This window comes from Cyanistes caeruleus, chromosome 8, assembly GCF_971803275.1.
Source record: "Cyanistes caeruleus chromosome 8, bCyaCae1.hap1.1, whole genome shotgun sequence".
NCBI lineage: Eukaryota > Metazoa > Chordata > Aves > Passeriformes > Paridae > Cyanistes > Cyanistes caeruleus.
The window spans coordinates 11,470,543-11,488,555 of NC_141708.1; the positions used below are offsets into that span (position 1 = coordinate 11,470,543).

The 18,013-nt window shown below is 41.4% G+C and overlaps 1 protein-coding gene across 2 annotated transcripts in view; it reads right to left on the reverse strand.

The window, feature by feature from the left end:
• The window catches only part of SORCS3 (sortilin related VPS10 domain containing receptor 3), a 273,052-nt gene that overhangs the window by 156,407 nt on the left and 98,632 nt on the right, over positions 1 to 18,013 (reverse strand). Inside the window, exon 1 of one of the 2 annotated variants that reach the window (XM_086899397.1) lies at positions 11,379 to 11,576. The exons of the other annotated variant lie outside the window; for it this stretch is intronic. Coding sequence (XP_086755523.1) covers positions 11,379 to 11,395 — 17 coding nt within the window. The 5' untranslated portion in view covers positions 11,396 to 11,576. Of the gene's footprint in view, positions 1 to 11,378; positions 11,577 to 18,013 lie in introns of those variants that run through there. 2 annotated transcript variants of the gene reach the window in all.

Below are 18,013 nucleotides of genomic sequence, written 5' to 3' on the forward strand. Positions count from 1 at the left end.
GGGCTGTCCCATGAACATGCCAGAATGATGTTAGATCCAGAAAGCAGGATGTAAATAAATACAGCAAATGCTGTCCCTGCAGCAAGGCTTACACCTTTGGACACCAGGATACCCTCAAGCAGATGCTTCCTCATGCATGAAACAGATTCTAGTTATGCCCTTCCAGCAGTACACAGCTGTCCTTTGGTCCCTGTGCCACAGTGCAGGTAAGACCTTGTCATCACAATAGGCACACCATTAAGAGAATTTATTCTCCAAGATGCGTTAAAAAAAATTTAAAAAAAGAACACCTCCTAGTTGAAACCTCTGGCTGGCGAGCCAAGAAACTTCTTTTCAAATATGGGCAGCTTGGGGGCCTTGACAGAACCTGCACCCCACACAGACCTGCCTCACACCAGTAATCTCTAGAGGAGCAGTCTCCTTAGAGCTTCTTGTGAACATGCTGAAGGGCAAACACTGACAACCATCATGTACTGGCACATCAAAACAAGAACAGGCCAGTTATTTGAGTGATTCTCTACACCCTCCTAAGTGCATGCAAGCATGCCCTTCAGTCTCGAGCAAAGAGGCAGACAGGCTTAAGGCTGAACTTCAGCTGGGACGTTGCAACTCCAAAGCTTAGATGTTTGGAGTCACTGTGACTTCTCAGGTGACTGAATTATTAATTCCCAAATAGATTTTAGTACACTAATCAATAGAAAACAGAGGAAAAGGAAAATCGTGTTGGGAAATTACCATTAATTTTGCACATTGGAATCTCCATGTAATTAATACTTAGTATGGCATGCTTGCACTTCTTGTTGCAACTCCTGAGAAAACTCCCATCGAGAGCTTTGTCAGTCTGTTTCACTTCTGTTTCAGCAATGAAGACATTCCCTCTGCTTTTTCTTACTGCTGGCCAGCAAACACAGTTCAGACGTTCCCTCCTGAAGAGTCTAGTGATGGAGACCCTCTCCCTAGTTTGGTTAGAAACTTCACCCTGCTTCTGTTTATGCCATCAGCCAAATACACCATTCAGTAAGAAGAGCCCAAAAATGAGTTATCATAGACTGTAGTGCTTCAGTATCATAAACACACTGTCAGACATAAGTCTCTGAATCTGGCAGAGGGAAACTGAGTTTAAACTTTTTCTTTCCACGAAACTCAATGATTTTTTTCACCTTTTGAATAAGGTTAGAAAATTAAAGAAAAAGGCAGAGTTAAGGTGACAGCAAAGTCTACACCATGGATCCCCTCATTTCCACACCGAACCCAAGAGCACAGTTTCAGCAGTGTCAGAGTTCATTATTCTGGAGCTGTTAAGACCCCACCACATGACAGTCTGGTCCAAGTTCTTGCCAGTGCAGTCAGCCCCAAGAGTCAGAGCCTCTAAGCAAGATCACCATCTCAGAAACAAGGAGTGATTTGCTCCAGACTAGAGAGCTGTAAAATTTTTTTCCAGTGTCTGTGTCTCACTCAAAGGAGGACAGAAAGAGCAGCTCTTATCATTCCAACATGAAAAGAAATGGAAAGGTACAGTATGGTAATTTCAGCAAAAATAATTGCTCTGTGCCTACACAAGCTAAGATTTTCTGCACTGCATTACCTTCCCCAGACCAGTGTCTATGCAATGCAAATCAACCGTCAAGCAGTATTTGTACTACAATAATAACTTGGAAGAACTTGTTTAATATCAGAAGACTTATTGGAGCAGATGAATGGCTCTGACATGATATCCATGGGATAGAAATTCAATTAAAAACTGCAAGTGGCACAGAAGTGCTAGTTATTGTTCAACATGTACCATGGGACCTTTGCTGAAATATAGCTATTAGCTGTGCTGGTTGAGAAGTTCTGAGGGTTTTTTTTATGGCAATCTGTTAGCTTATAGAAAGTTAAATTAATAAAAACACAGAATCACTCTCATGTTACAAGAACAGAGCAAAGCCAACGACTAGTTGCATGTTTTATAATTATGGATTAAGTGCATTATGCCAAGGAAATTAGAAATGTCACAAATATAATAAAAATGAAAGATTGTCTGGCTCTAGTGCTGATGACATGCTGGTTTGACAAGGCAGTGCATGCTGGTTTGCCCATCCTTACCTCCCCAGGATGTTAGTAATTATTCCTAATCCTAGCATCTACATTCAGCCCTCAGTGGAGATCGACTTGCACGATAAAGTTACCTCCCTGCCTGTTAGCAACATCCCAAACTCATCTTCTGCCTTGTGGAGTTGGTTTTGCCCCCGAAAAAACAAGAATAAAAAGGATGGCAGGATGTTCTTTGTTCTTTTAAGTTAGATGGAGAGCAGACCTCAGTGAGAAATAACTCCCTAAACCCATCCAACTTTTGCCAAGTCACAAAAATGGGATAGGCAGGAATCCCAGGATGAAAGTTTGGTTTCCTGACATAATTTCTTACAGTAGACAGACAGATAAATGCATGTTCTCAAATACCTTTCTTGCCCTCTCCCAGGCAGAGAACATGAATTCTTAATCTCTCTTTTAACTTCTTTTGTAGGAAAATTGTTGTTCCTTATGTATGAGGAAGAACAATTACAAATTCCTTCCTGCAAATGAAGTATCAATCCTTGTAAGAATAACCTCTCACAGATGGCAAAGTTTACTGTCACAACACTATTTTTCCCGCCACAAGCTAGATGCATCATGCCACTCAAAATTAACACTCATCTGTAATAGTATGTGACAGCTGCCATTTTCTCTGAAGCCCCAAATGGAACTAGGGAACTTGAACTAGTCACTTGGATCTGTCTGGTTTGACAAAACTAGTTCAGGGTACGCCTGTCTTGGACTGAACACATCCTAGTTAGCATCCCTGGTAGCAGACACGAGCAGAGTGCAAAGGGAAGTAGTAAATGGTGTGGGTACTCAGCAAGCAGCTCTTCTTCTTCCAGAGAATTAAGGGGTTATTCTGGTATATCAGACTGTTTTTTCATGCAGAGTTGAGGATTTTAGCAACCAGCCTTTGAACAGGGATTTCAGTTTCTCCCAAGAGCTGTGTTTATAGCCTGTGCTGTGTAAACACAATAGCCTTTGCTTGAGGGAATGACCCATCAGAGGATGCCATGTTTCCCTGGTACAAGAACTCTTCAAGTCTAGTGCCACATAAATGCTGCAAAGGTTGGAGGGCAGGGAGTTTGTGAGAATGAAAGGCTCTCTGCTCCCTGTTCTTCCACACAGCTCTGCAGATGGATTGTGCAGAGTGGGGAAGAATAAGCAGGTTACCAGTCAGGCTTTCAGAGATCTCTGGAGGCACCAGATATATGTGAGACAATCCACGGCAAAGGGCTACACCATGCTGAGTTTGAGGGGATCTATTAAAACATCAGGGCAATACAAAGAGCTTCCACATGTGGTTTTGTCAGCAGCCATAAACCCAACCATGAGCATTTCCTCCTTTTTTCTTTTTTTTCTGTATTAAGAGTTATTACCTCTGGCTTGGAAACACACACTAGGATCATGAAAGCATCATGTCAACTCCTCTGCTTCAGTTTCCCACTGAAGAGAAATGAAGAGATGTGCATGGAGACACCCAATTCATCTTTGCAGAAAGCATCATCTGAGCTTATTTGCATAAACAAAATAGCCAGTGTGACCAACAAGACCAAATAAGCATAGAGAAAGAAAATAAAGCCACGAAACAACCATTTCCCTAGATTACATTCAGCTCTGTCTGATACAGGTACTTAGCTGAAGAATCGTAACTTTGATTTCAAAAGCATAAAAAGAGCTATTTGACCACCTGCTGCCCAAGGTTGCCAGGACATTGGTCTATACATAAGCCACAAAGAGAAATCATCACACTTCCAGTGAAGGTGAGTAGCAGTGGTATCGTCAGCGTGGCCCTGCATCCCCAGACAGAAGTGTCCCACATTTTCACTGCAGCTTCAGGACCAGCAATAGCAGAAGGGTCTGCACAAGCTGCCAGGGTATCTTCAATGCACAGAGTATCAGTGTGAGCACAAACAAGCCAGCAGCCTGCTTGTCATCATCAACCACCACCAACCACCCTCCACTTCTACCGTGTCAGCTTGGCAGCATCCTAACAAAGAAAAAGAGAAATCCTTCCCTTGCTCCTGCCACATGCTCACCTCACTTTCAATCCCCAAACATTGATAGAAAGGATTAAAGTGAGTGCTGCTTAAAATAAAATGGATATAGGATTCAAAACCAATTACCAAAGCATAATCTTGCTCAGATGGGCATGCTAAGAATAATTACTATCCATAAGATGAATGCTTGTTGGAGACACATTACAGAATACTGCATAATTAAATATAGCAACTGATCCTCATTTATCTACTGAGAAATTCACATTTAAAAGCTCACCTGCATGCATTTGGGCAAAAACCACTTGGGAATTTTCATGGCAGTTGGAAGTTCGGGGAAAAGCAAAAACAGGAAAATAAACCAGCAGAAGTAATCAGCTTGTCACCAGAAAAAAAAAAAATACAGAGGGAATGGTAAAATCCTGCTCTGGGCATTATTTGCCCTTTAAAATAATAACCTTTGAGAGAAGTGAAAACATCTTTGATGTCAGCTTACACTTGGTCCAAAAAAAAATAAATTGTTTCTAGATGCAGAAGCAAGAGAGGGCACACTGCCAGGTAGGGCTTTCTCAAGATGCTCTCTGCAGGGTCTGTGGACTGGAGAAAAGCAACAGAGGCAACCAGTCACCACATCCCAGTTGTTCCCACATGGCACCAACCTTCCCCTATCCACTCAGCCAAGGGACAACTGACCAGTGACCCCCATTGTGTACCAGGCACCATGGAGCCCTTCCTGCCAGCTCCTGAAGCACAGCTCTGCCCCTGACATGTGTCACCCAAAGCTAGTTATGTCCCTGCTCTCCTCTCCATGGATACTCCTTGGAAACCTTGCCATGGGGGGTTTTCACAGAACTGTGATTCTCTGACTCCTGATTACTACACCATGCTGCCAAAACAGGTGAGCTAGAAGCCAGAGAAAACAGCAGTAAAACAAGATGCAGAAACCCACCTTCTTATTGACTGTGGTCCCAGGCCACAACAGATCTCCTGAAGAAAATGTCAGTCTCCGAAGATAAGAACAACTGTTCACTCTAAATTTCATTGCTATTTTCCAAACATGCATTCCATTTCCAGCTGTCATTTCACAGGTGTTTGAAAGATGCAAGTATGAATGCTTGGTTGGGAGATATTTGCATTTTTAAAACATTCCCATTTAAAAATACACACTGAGTCCCAATAAGAATATCAGAACAGTAATGTTAATTTTATTAAGTGATTTATACAAATGTTCTTAGTAGCTGAACAGGACAAATATCTACTTCATCCCATAAATAAAACATTCATCTAACTTCTCCCTTAGTGAAGAAAAAAGAAAAAAAAGCTTTACAATTTGGAAGTCAGATGAATATCTGTGGGTAATATTGCAGAAAAAGAGGAATGTATAAAGGGAAAGATTTTCAAAGACACCTACCTAATACAGATGTCCAATTAAACTTAATGAGAGTTGATCTTCAGCTTAAGTATGCAGCATTGACGACCTAATCAAAACACACTAAATTTTCCTACATCTATCTTCTGAAACATCATCCTTCTTAAAATCCATTTTACTTTGTCCCTGAGAGATTAATTTTCTCAGCAGCACCTTCCCTACAACCCTCTGATCTTGCATGTGAACCCACAACCAACCAAACAACTTGAGCAATAAGCACTGAACACCAAACATGCAAAAAGTTTTTGCTGCTGAAAACCAGTAAAAAAACCAGAGGCTGTCCTTTGAAAACTGTCAGCAGAGTGTGAAAGCACTAAATCCTTGCAGACAATATCTGACAAATAGGGCTTTCATGCACCCAGCCTGAGGTTTGGATACAGAGGTGAGGCTCTGTGGGCTGTGCACAACAAATGCTTTTGATAAGACCATGTTTAACTTTGTATAGAAAAAAACACAGGTACAGAAAAACTTGGTCCTTAAGACATTTCAATGACATTTATAGTAACAATGCAACATTTCCCATTTCCACAATAACCTGAATGCAATGACTTACACATTCCTTGAGTGAATGAGCACAACCATCTCCATATTGTCAATGTGAAAAGCAGAGAAACCTCAGTTTCATTCCTGAACTTTGCTCCCACCTGAACAGTTCCATCACTCTGTACCAACTGCATGCGTCCAGAGATGAGGCATTCAGACACCACTTCCAGTGAACTTGCTTTAAACTCGAAAAACCAGTGCAAATAGATGTTCACTGAAATGTAAAGCTTTCCATGCTAAAAGTAGATCTTCAGCTTGTGGGAAAGCCTCCAAATATCCCCCATGGAGGACTTTGAAAGCACCTGTAAAAGACTTGTGAGCTGCTGTACCCCAAAGAAGTTGACCATTCAATTCAGTCACAAGGCAGGAGAGCAGTCACAAGGCATTAAAAATTCAAGCATGGTTCAAGTCTGTTACAAAAGATTGGTGCCACAAAAGAAGAAGAAAAAAAAACCCAACATATTTGCAGTATAGTTTCTGACAGAAAGAAAAACATCATCACAATTCAATAAATACTCCATTTGACTCTCTTTCCTGCATAAGCTCTGGTTAAATAACATCGTGTGAAGAGCACTGTCTGCATTTTGTCTGCAAAATATATTTGAAACCGTCTCTACCCTACAACACATTTCTTCTTCTAGATTATTGTTACTTCAACACAAAGAAATCCAAAACCATTGAAAGCAAGCTCCTGTTAAATAAAAACAACCATCACCCTGACTGTTGTATAACCAATAGCTTTTAAGGAAGAAACTATTAAAATATTTTCTTCTTAAAATCCATATATAGCACTGGGAAAACTATACTTAGACAAACAAATTTTGAGTCAGATCTTAGCTATGCTGTGTTAGGGATTGCCAGTAAATCCAGCATATTTATTTTCAATTAAAAATCAATTTTAAATCATATTATGAAATGAATAACAAGAATTTGGGCAAAATTCAGAGTAAATAGAATTAAGTGTTCCATGGTGAAGCCTATTCTTTGTGAGCGAGAATAAAATAATTAGACATGTAATTTGGCAAAAAAAGGATGGGGAGCTATTAGTAATCATCGAAATGTGAAAGGTCTAGAAGTTTGCTCCAATTCCTGTTGGATTCAGACAGGAAAAAAAACCCCAAAAAACATACTATCTACCTCTTCAAAATGGATGCAAAAATTGAAACTAAAAAATCTGAAATATTAGGTCAAATGTCACTAAAATCCTGTAACTTGCAGAATCCTCAGTAATGCCTATTGGAGATACTTCATCAAAATGTCTAGATGGACTAAGAAATTGAAACATCTCTGTCTTGTCAGATAGAAAATTCAAGTTTGGGACAGCTCTGGCACTTAAAATACGGAAATCTCTGCCAGACAAAGTCACAGAAATGTCACTGCTTAAACACAACAAAATGTAATTGGTCACATTAGACCTGTGCAGCAGAAAGAGAGCACAAACTCTTTCCCTGCAGAGCAATTTGTAAAGCTGGCCTCTCACTTGGGCCCTCCCTCAGCATGCAGTACTGGAGACACCAGTCCCAGAATTCTCTTCCATGCCACAGCAATCAGCCACAAACACCCCAGTCCCACCGTGTTATTTCAGCAAAGAGAATGGAAGTGAGGGACGTGTCACAATTTCCTTCATAAAAAACGGACTCTAATGGAAAAACATCATGTTTGCAGAATGTAAAAGAGATTTCTCAGCACCAAGTCTTCATTTTTATCACATCAGATAGCTCTTTCTTTCTAAAGAGAACTCTGAGGAAGGATAACTAGAAGTTGTTAAGTCCTGCTGCAGCTTTGGATTTATGATGGAAAACCATTTATTTTCCTAAACTACTTGCAACAAATGTTGCTAGGCAGAAAAAGCTAATAGAAACACTTGTAAATGCTCTATTGAGAGGCAGAAAAGTAGAAGGTGACAAATGCTGAAATGACCAGATGAGTTTTTAATTTTAAAACACTATAACAACATAACCAGTATTTAATGGCAGGGAATCAAAGACAGCTTTTTCTCCTTAATGCAGCAGAATCTGTAACCTAATACAAACAGAAACTGTGCTTTATTTTGTGCAGTGAGCATCTTTCCACTGCACCTGAAAACACATGAGGGAAGTAAATACTACAGTTGCAAGGCTAAAATAAAATATCCCAGTCTAGGAAGATAAACTAAAACACATGTAGAAAGAAAAGAGCTATTTTCAGGTAGCTAATAACATGAAGAAACACAAGCCAGTTGCTCTGAAATGTGGAGCCATTTTTTTTGTGCCAGAACAGTCAGACTAGCCAAGACCATATCTTGAGAAAATACTGTATCAGTTCCTGGAGTAGAAAAGCTGCATGCTTTATCTGTACTCTCCTGATCTTATAGCCACAGCAAATAAAATCCTCCAATGTTTTTTTGCTGTTCACCACCTCCTATTTCAGAAGAACAAAGCTATGGAATTACGATTTTTTTTTTTTAGCCAAGAGGAACTTTTGCAGGGGAAACAATCAAGAAGGAACTCAACACGTCACCCAATTTTCATGAGAGCACAGTGTCTTTAACCCTACAGCTGCCTTATTACAGCCAAGGCACACAGGACCTTCATCTGCAGGAGTCTTCTGACGGCACCTGCCTTTCAATGTACAGAGCACCTGCATTCCCAGCTGGTGATGAGGAGCTGGGGCCACTGAGCACTGTTTGCTGTTTGATAACAGCTCCCAGGTGATGCAAAACCTGATGGAGGCTGTGCCCACAGAGCACAGGAGCCAGCAGACACCACAGCAGTAAGGGATCCATCAATGCATCCAGCAAAGGGATGCACCTATGCTGGTGGGTCAGCCTTGTCCCCTCTGCCCAGCCTTGGGATGTCCACAACATGGAATCTTAATAATCTATCTTACAGCAGCACCAAGCTCAAGTAAAGATTCTCCTTTCCCTCAGGCATACCAAGCTCAAGTAAAGATTCTCCTTTCCCTCAGGCATATCAAAGATCCAAAGAGAACTTGAATCTCTGTCTGCCCCCCTCCAGGAATACAACCATCAGCCATGAAGCCTTTGGCAGAGTTGAAAAGGAAGAAAACCTTCTCAATCCTCAGTCTCAAGAAGAAAAACTCCCTCTTTCAAGAGTCTTTTAAAGATTAAAAAAGAAACATCTCAGGAAAAAAAAAAAAAGTGATCCACATGAATGAGCCAGTGCTTTATTTCATCCCCCTGAATTTTTTTGCCCTCAGCTCTTTTTGCAAATAATTAGAATGCCATGAAAGGGAAAGTGAGGAACAAAGAGTTCCAATGCTTGGTTTTCATCATCCAGGAATCATGGCTGCAATTTGAAATTTCACAGGTGCTAAGGCTCTCAGATACATAGCAGATCAGCCTACGTTTCAGCATCACTGAATTTGGCCAACTCAGCCCAGAGTCCATTTGCTGCAGCATCACAAATGAAATGCAGTTCTAGCAGCAATGCAAATCAGATCGCATAATTGAAAGACTGTAAGTATTAGTAAAGACTGAGCACATTCCAGCCAAGAAGCAATACTTCAAACTACACTGGGGACTCAATGTAGAAATTATTGAGTGAGATTTGCTGGACTGCACTATACAATTAGATTATTATCATTACTTCTTCTCTGTGCTTTAAATCTAGGAATCTGAGGATGTCCAGATTGCTGCACTTCTACAAAGAGCACCTTTCCGAGAATCGTCTTCCCACATTATAAACTGGAACATGAGAAATCTGAGAGCATTGGATTTGTTGTCATTTGTCAAGAGAAGTGTTGTCCAAACAGGAATCATTAAAAACAACTAGTCTTTAAACAGGATGTGAGTGCCTGCTTGGGGAATTAGAAGGCCTTTCCATTCAGTCCAAAAAATCACAGAGCTAAAACCTGATAAACTCAGGCTAGACAAGCATGGGTAAGAAGGTATTTTGTTCTGTTTTGGGTGGTTTTGTTAACAGGGAGGGCAACTGTTCCAGAAGACTGTACTAAAGGATAAGGTAAATTCTTCATTACTGCTAATATTAAAATCAAGATAGGATGTTGTCCCAAGAACTTTGCTCTTGAGCAAGCAGATGTCAGATGAGGAATTTATCTCTCCTTAATGTCTGTGACTGATTTTCTTCTCCTCCATGATCTTGCACAGTGTCTGAGTACGATGCTCCTTCTGCCTTTATAACCTAGGAATTTCTTTAATAGCTCCACATCCATGAGTCACCAGAGACACAGTTAATACTTCACAGCTTATCCCCATAGTTGCTTCTAGACAATTTTTTCATTTTATTTAGGATTATACAAAGAGTGTAACCCAGTATTTCCAGAAGATATCTGCTCCAAGGAAGACTCTAATGTCAAGATTCCTTCTCTAAAATGTACCTGCCCGTGATAAAACTCCACTCTGCATACAAGTAACTAATTACTTGGTAAATTTGCTCCATGAAGGACAGTGACTCTTGGAAAGCAAAGCAACAGTCTGTTCCAGTGAACAAGGTCCTAAGACTCTCTTTATATTATGATCTCTTCTACCCAACCACCATGAGCTGAAAAAAAAATTACCATCAAGGAGTCCTTGCCTATATTCACCAATTTCCCTAGTATTGTATCTAAAAATCATCCACTGCCTCACTTTACAAGCACAACAGCATTTGCCATAGCTTCATGCTTATTTAAGTAAAAAAGTGAGATGTCAAGCTGCTCAAGATCCCTCACATTTCAAACACATCCTTCTGCTCTTCCACCAGCCTTTCAGCCAGGACTGCTGCTTGAACACAGCTGCTTTGACAGCACTCACATGTTTCCAGCATTACTCCAACATCAGCCAGCTGATTTGTGCACTCTGTGGTCTCCACTGTGTAATCAGTTGGAGAGGGCACCAAAGAGGTGAGGTGAGAATTTTTCACATTCTCGAGCCATCAGACCCAAGCATCCTATCAAACTGCACATCTGCACTGCAATATTTTGTTTGTTTATGGGATTGAAATCGGAACAGATGCACTGCAGAGAGCGTGGCCTCAGTGTCAACACTTTTTATTGCATATTGTCCAACTTCCATGGTGGCTTCACAATCCATTTACATAATATTCTAATGGGGACATTTCCCCGTTAGATAGGTCACAAAATGTTGATAGGTCAAAAGTGTGCTGAATGCACTCAAGGAAAAGCTATTCAACATCTCAGCTCCTTCCACAGTCAGCTTCTAATATGGAGCCTGTTGTGCTGCTTTTCCCAAGGCATATGGGTGAGAGGCTCTCTTATCACAGGACTACAGACCAGGGTTAAGAAAAGTCCACCAGTGTCTGCCCTCCCTCCCAAAGGCACAACTAACTAGAAGCAGACTTCTACCTCAGAAGGCTAACATGCACCTTAAGTCCTTTAAAATGGACACTTCTCACCTTCCCAAGAAATCCATGCTCTGCTTTAAGGGTGTTTTTCCAAAAACCTGCCTCTGCACTGCTGTAAAATACTCAGTAACTGGAGAATAGGTACTGGGAGGCCAGGCGGGGGAGGGAACAATTATGCTGTATATATTTGCATATTTACAGGACTGCTGTAAGAACAAAGTGTCCAACTGTTTTTCTTTAACTGAGCTACTGTAGCCTGGCACCTCTTTTCTAAAATTAGCTCCACTTACAGATGTTGCCATAGTATTTGTTGCCATACCAAGGCACACTTCCTAGGTGATGTCATACAGCAGAACGCCAGAGCTGTTTACCAGCTCTGAGCCCTGAGTCTTGCACATTTCTTAAAGCACATCTGTCACCTCCAGAAGTACCTACACAGGCTATGGATTATTGGAGGTTTTGAGGGGAAATCCTGTCTGAGCTCTGCAGCACAGCATCTGCACCCAGGAGCTCTGCTGCGACACCCAGCCCAGGCAGCAGATCTTGCCAGCTTCTCCTGAGGTACACAATTCCCATGGGGCTGGCCCAGGGTTGACTCAGGGGATTTTCTCAGGCTAAGTATCTGACAGATGAAGACATGTTTCTCTTCATTACTTTTACAAGACCTGACCCAAAGTTTCTGGAAAAATGCCTGCAAACACTCTGACTTCCTTAGAATCATAGAAGAGTTTGGGTTGGAAGTGACCTTTAAAGGTCATCTAGTCAAACCTCCTCCAAATTTGGATACTACAATAGTGACCTACATCTAAAATAGGTTTTCTCCAGATTAAATAATCATTGTACAATCTATAGCCATGCTCGGATTTTTAATATTCTTCAACCAAGTTTCCTTTACACTTCTGAGAAGAATCTGCATCTCAGTTAGCAGGCAAGGAAATTTTGACAGTCTGGACTGTTTGATCTTGCACTCATTTTCTACTACTTCTGGAATCAGATGTATCATCAAGTACTTTTTAAACAATTCCCTTCACATTGGGCTAACTTCTCCCAAAAGCTGGAACCAGAGTTGAATGTATTCTCCTTGTCCCTACTCCCAAGACCCCTTGTAGATTTTTGCCAAGAGCAAAGGTGAATGTTCAGATGTAGAGAAAAACAATCAATGTTGTTCTGACTTCATTTAGCCCTGAAGTGTATTCTCAGACTTCTGCTACACAAAATTGTTTTGAGGAAACATCTAGCCTGTAAGAGTCTAACCAGATTTTTTTTTTTGGATCATTTGCCCACAATGAAAACTCTCAGAGAATAAGCAGCAGGAGAGAGAGATAGATTACAAACACATTCCAAAATAATCACAACAATGCATTTTCCCTTCTGCTGAACAGTCAAAGGCCCTGGGCCAAAATCCAAAGGGGAGTCAAGTACAACTCATGTCTTTCCCGGCCCTTTCACCTACACAAGTTGCTTTACTTTCACAGTATCCTGGACTCCCCTTACATTCCAATATGCTGTTGACAACTTGCCCGTTCTATCCCTTGAGAATTTGCACACGTTGCAGACCGTATCTTAAACAGTCAAAACACAGAATTATAAAAGGGAAGCAAGAGCAGAAACCAACACGTCAGCCCTGATCACTCCACATTCATTTCCCGTACAGAGCTCTGGAAAATCGCCTTCACACACTGGACTGTAGCCACCATCCTTGCTTGCGTGGGCCATGCATATCTGCACACCTTCCTGACCAGGCACAATAACAGATGGCTCTACAAGAGATGTATGTTGAGACACTCAAGTAGGCAACAGCCAAACACTGGCTAGAAAAGAATGGCCATTTGTGCAGCACCAGCCCTGCTCTCTCTGCACTCTGAGCCAGCACAAGCAGCAAAGGCTCTGCACCTCTGAGTGTCTGAGAGAGCACGGAGCAATCATAACATTTAGATTCATAAGATTAAGGTCACTTTATGAAATACTTCTAAAGGGAAATCCTTTAGAATTTAGAATCCTTTGGTGCCTCCCCATCTTGTTTACAACTTCCTTACCCTGAGAACTACAATTCACATGAAGAAAAATAAAACCAAGGAAAATAGTACCTTATGCTCCAGCTGTTCTTCGAAAAGCTTGTAAGTCATTACACGTTGACTGAAATTCATTGAAGTCATTAAATCCATTTTTCCCCAAAGTCAGCTCTCTCCCTGAACACCCTCTACTGTTTGAAATGGCAAAGAAAGACAGTGATAGGACCTATTTATGTTTTTTGAAGGTGAGTCTATACTATCTAATTCTTAATTCCAATCTATCCATCACAGTCAGGTACACCACACTGGTCCCTCAAACCACATGTTCCCAGCAGCCTGACCACTGTGGCAGTGTCAAATTCCTTCTCTTCACTTACAAAGGCACCTTATGCTAACTTTAGAGCACCACTTTCCAAGATCAATGATAATTGACTGATTAAGTATGCCTAATGCTGCCAGAATGTGAGCTGATTGTGTAATGGTGCTAATTAGTAACTGCCAGAGCTCATTCCAATTATTAACCTTTATGAATGTCATTTTTGAAGATAACAGTTTGCAACACAGCCTACTGCAGCATTTGTAATGTTTTTTGTCACATGGGATGAGAAGGAGCACAGTGACCAATGAAGCTGAGATAAAACACAAGAAAGAATTCCTAAAAACAAAGGATTCTGCCTTTGCTTTCTGCGAGTGATACAGGGACTTTAACAATAGGAGACTGGAGTATTTGTGCCAAGGAACTCAAGAACCCACTTTCCCACAAGATCTGAGCTCCTCAACAGCGCCACTGCCAAGCATGCCTCAAAAACTTCCTAGCAGTGCCAGCACCAAACCAATCACAGATTTTCCAGGAGGACATGGAACCCGACAGACACAAGAACAAGTCTGCTATTGCACACCGAGGAAAAGCACCATTCCCATCTCTGCACAGTCACAACACTGATTCTTCTGATATGTAATGCAACAGGACATTTCATGACAAACCACATCCTGCACCCTGCTTGGATCAGATTTAGCTAAACAAATAAGTTAGACCACAGCCTCCTCCAACTTCATCCTCATCTGTCCCCTAAACGAACCATTTATAAGGAACTATTTATAACTATATATATAACTATATATATAACTACATCTATATATTACTCTTTATAAGAAACACTTTCAAAAAGGAAATATGGGCTTCCTGTAAGTCTCCCACCACTGTAACAGAGGGGCCAAGTTCTTGCACCCAGTACAACAAACATCAACTTTTCAGGTGGTGTAACTAAACCCCTCAGCCCCTACAGCAAGGCAGTGTTGGTGCAGACCACTCTCCAACCCTCAGAGAGGAAATGGTCCACTACAGTCCCCCTTACCATATACTCTTCCAGAAGAAAAACCCCAAAGCTCTTCTTCCTTTGTTCCCCATGCCTTGTACAAAATAGGAAATGCACACTTGGGGGTACAAAGCTAAATGTGCTGTGGTAACTCTGTACTCCTCATAGACATCCCTTTTATCTTTATTGGTTACACATAATAGAACCAATGGGATTTTAATCATCCATGGGACATTTACTCTCTACTTTGCTAAAGGCATGCTGAATGATGTACCATGGTCTACTGCTTATTCTGTAGCTTAACTACTCCATGGCAATATAACATTATATCTGAAATCTTACATTTGAACAGATGATCTTACTGCCTCAGTGTTCCTCAACCACACTGCAAGAAATCCAAAGATTTCAAAGCTGCAAGAAATCCAAAGAAAGGACAAGGTCTCCCACAGAATGGCTTTACAGAGATTTGTGTCTGGGGCACCTCAAGGTCAAGATTTTCTGTGATCCCTGAAGTAATTACACAGAGGGATCATACTTTATGAGTTCTCAAGGGAATTCATACACCCCTTTGCGCTGATGGATGTTGAGTGATCTTCCTGTTTCCACACCTGGGACATATTACCTGTGTGTGAACTACTCTTTTCCAAGCTCTTCCTGACTTCTGCTCTGAACCTGCTGCTTACTCATCCTCCCCAGGAGCAATAAACAGCAACCTGGCTTCCTTCCTAAAACAAATTACTCCTACATTTTCTAACATTTCAGAGAAAGAGATACAAGAGGGCCAATGTGCATTTCTCTTTCCATGGGGCTGATGATTCCTTGTGAGCTCAGACTCCCACAAGGCCAGAACCCAGGTCCCAGTGATGGGTTGCTCTTTCTTTTTCTGCATACTTCTCCTTGAGCTCCTTTGGAACTTCCAGGACTTTCATACAAACGAGTGCCCTGCACTCCTGGCAGTAGTTACAGATAGCTGGAGATCATTGCATTTTAAATGCACCAGAACTGACCCAGGTCAGTTCACAGTGCATCTCCCAACCCTGGACAAACCACCTGGTTTTGGGGTAAGGCCTGTCAATAACAGCCCAGCCATCTTCCTGTTACCTGTCTCCTGTTATCATCTTCCTCACAGATACCCTGAGCTAGACTACAAGATCCAGAAAATAACATGTAACAGTCCGGTTATGGATGGCAAAGGATACTCTTGGATTTATCATGGGAATAATACCCCTCAACCTTTCCATTACACCAGCAGATTTTTGCATGCTTTACGACACCTGCAGGATGCTGAATGCCCAGCTGCTAGCCTGCTGCTAGATTCAGGCATCTGGACAGAAAGCTTCAGGGAAAACTGTATATAACTGACTACTAATATTTATGGAGTCAATTTTCTAAAGTAACTGGCCTTCAAAGACCCAGAAACAAGGCCTAGCAATCTGGTTACAGAAAGACCTCTCTAACCTTCTACGGTTTTTATTCAGAGGCAGAAATCCTGTATGTAAAAATGCACTAGTTTCCCATGACCTAGTAGTTCACAAGAGCTTTCATTTTCACTTGGTCAGGCATACACTGTAAAAGAACTGGCTGACAAATTTTACAGATGAAGCACATGTAGTAAGTAAATAAATCAAAGGCTGCCTTCCAGGCTAGGGAAATGTAGCCCTTTGTAAATATTATTTGGAGAAGTACATGCTTTCATACAGGCACTTTTAACTTCATTAGAAGCCTAATGAATCTACCATGGACATAACAAGAGAGACAGACCAGACTAAAAGAAAGATGGAAGGATTTCTTGCACGTTTTTTAACATCTTTTCTCCATCCTTTGGATTATTTATAGCCATTATAAAATGGCAGTGCATTTGGGGAGAAAAAAAACTAAAACAACAAAAAACACACAACATAATAAAACATCAATATAAACAGACACAACCCATGTTCAAGTATTAAAGAACTAAATTCTACAAGTTGCTGTACAAAGCATCCAAGATTTAGGGCTTGATCTGAAGCCTAAGTGGAAAGAAGAGAAAAGCCAAGGGAGGAAGGAGATGGGTGGAGAAAGGAAAAGAACAGCTTGGTCAAAGAGAAACAAATCTTTTAAGGCGATGCAAAGCCTGCCTTCAGTGTGGGTAGGGGCACTGCCCTGCAGCACTGCAGCAAGCATGACATGGCACCAACACAGAAACTGTTCTGTGCAAGAACCTGCTGGCTCCTTATGCAGGCCTGACTGCCTGGAGAGCATGTGGCAGTATCTATCTCTGTCTGACTGATCAGAGGCCAGGGAACTTCCTGAGCTGCAGATGAAGTCTTTGCATGTACTGCAATCCTTGAAAGATTTTGTTTCTGATTCTGGGGACCCATCTAATACATGGGTAAAAACAGGCTCCAGCAAGGAGATGCACAGATTAACTGCATATTGTCCTAAGAACCAAATTCTTCTACTGGCTCTGAACCTTAGGTCAATGCTTCTTTATTCTTCTTAGAACCAAAGAACTGCTGAGGTTGGAAGGAATCCTTGGAGCTGATCTGATCCAACCTCCTGCTCAAGCAGGGCCACCTAGAAGACATTTGCCCAGGATCAGTCCAGATGGCTTTTGAATATGTCCAAGGATGGACACGCCACAACCTCCTTGGAAAACCTCAGCCAGCGTTCAGTCACACAGCAAAAAATGTTTCTCGTCCCATTCAGAGGGACCATCCTGAGTTTCAGTTTGTGCCCATGCACTGCCTCTTGTCCTGTCACTGGGAAGACACTTAAAAGAGCGTGGCTTCATCTTCTTTTCCCCCTGCTTTGAGGAATTTGCACACATTGATGCAATCCACCAGTCTCACTCCAGGCTTCCCTTCCCCTGACTAAAGAGCTCTCTCAGCCTTTCCTCATATGAGAGAAGTTCTACCCACTCGCTTCATCAAGACCCTGTCCATATCACATAACATTGTAAGATTTTTAATGTACTCTTTTCTGGGCTCCTCCTTTCCCAGTCCTAGTAGACAAGACTTAGTATGGAAGCTCTTATGTAATTTATTAAGAAAGTTTTATTTTTCACTTATCTATTTGCATATTTATAAGCGAATTTAATGTGTGGTTTTCATTACTACTGGCACAGATTCCCATCGAATGCATTCGCTACTAATCTGTGCCAACAAAACTCCTCTGCACAGCAAAGAGTGATCAGAAAAAGACATTAATAAGGTCAAAACAAATTCATCTTTAAGTGTGGCTTCCTGCAAAAAGTTTTGCAGTCGACATCCAAATCTCATTAGAATGTACGATTAGATAACTCAAACAAAAGGAGCAGCTCTTTAAGGAGAGCAATGGAATTGCTGCTCCAAATGATAAAAAAGCGATGGAGTAGCCAATT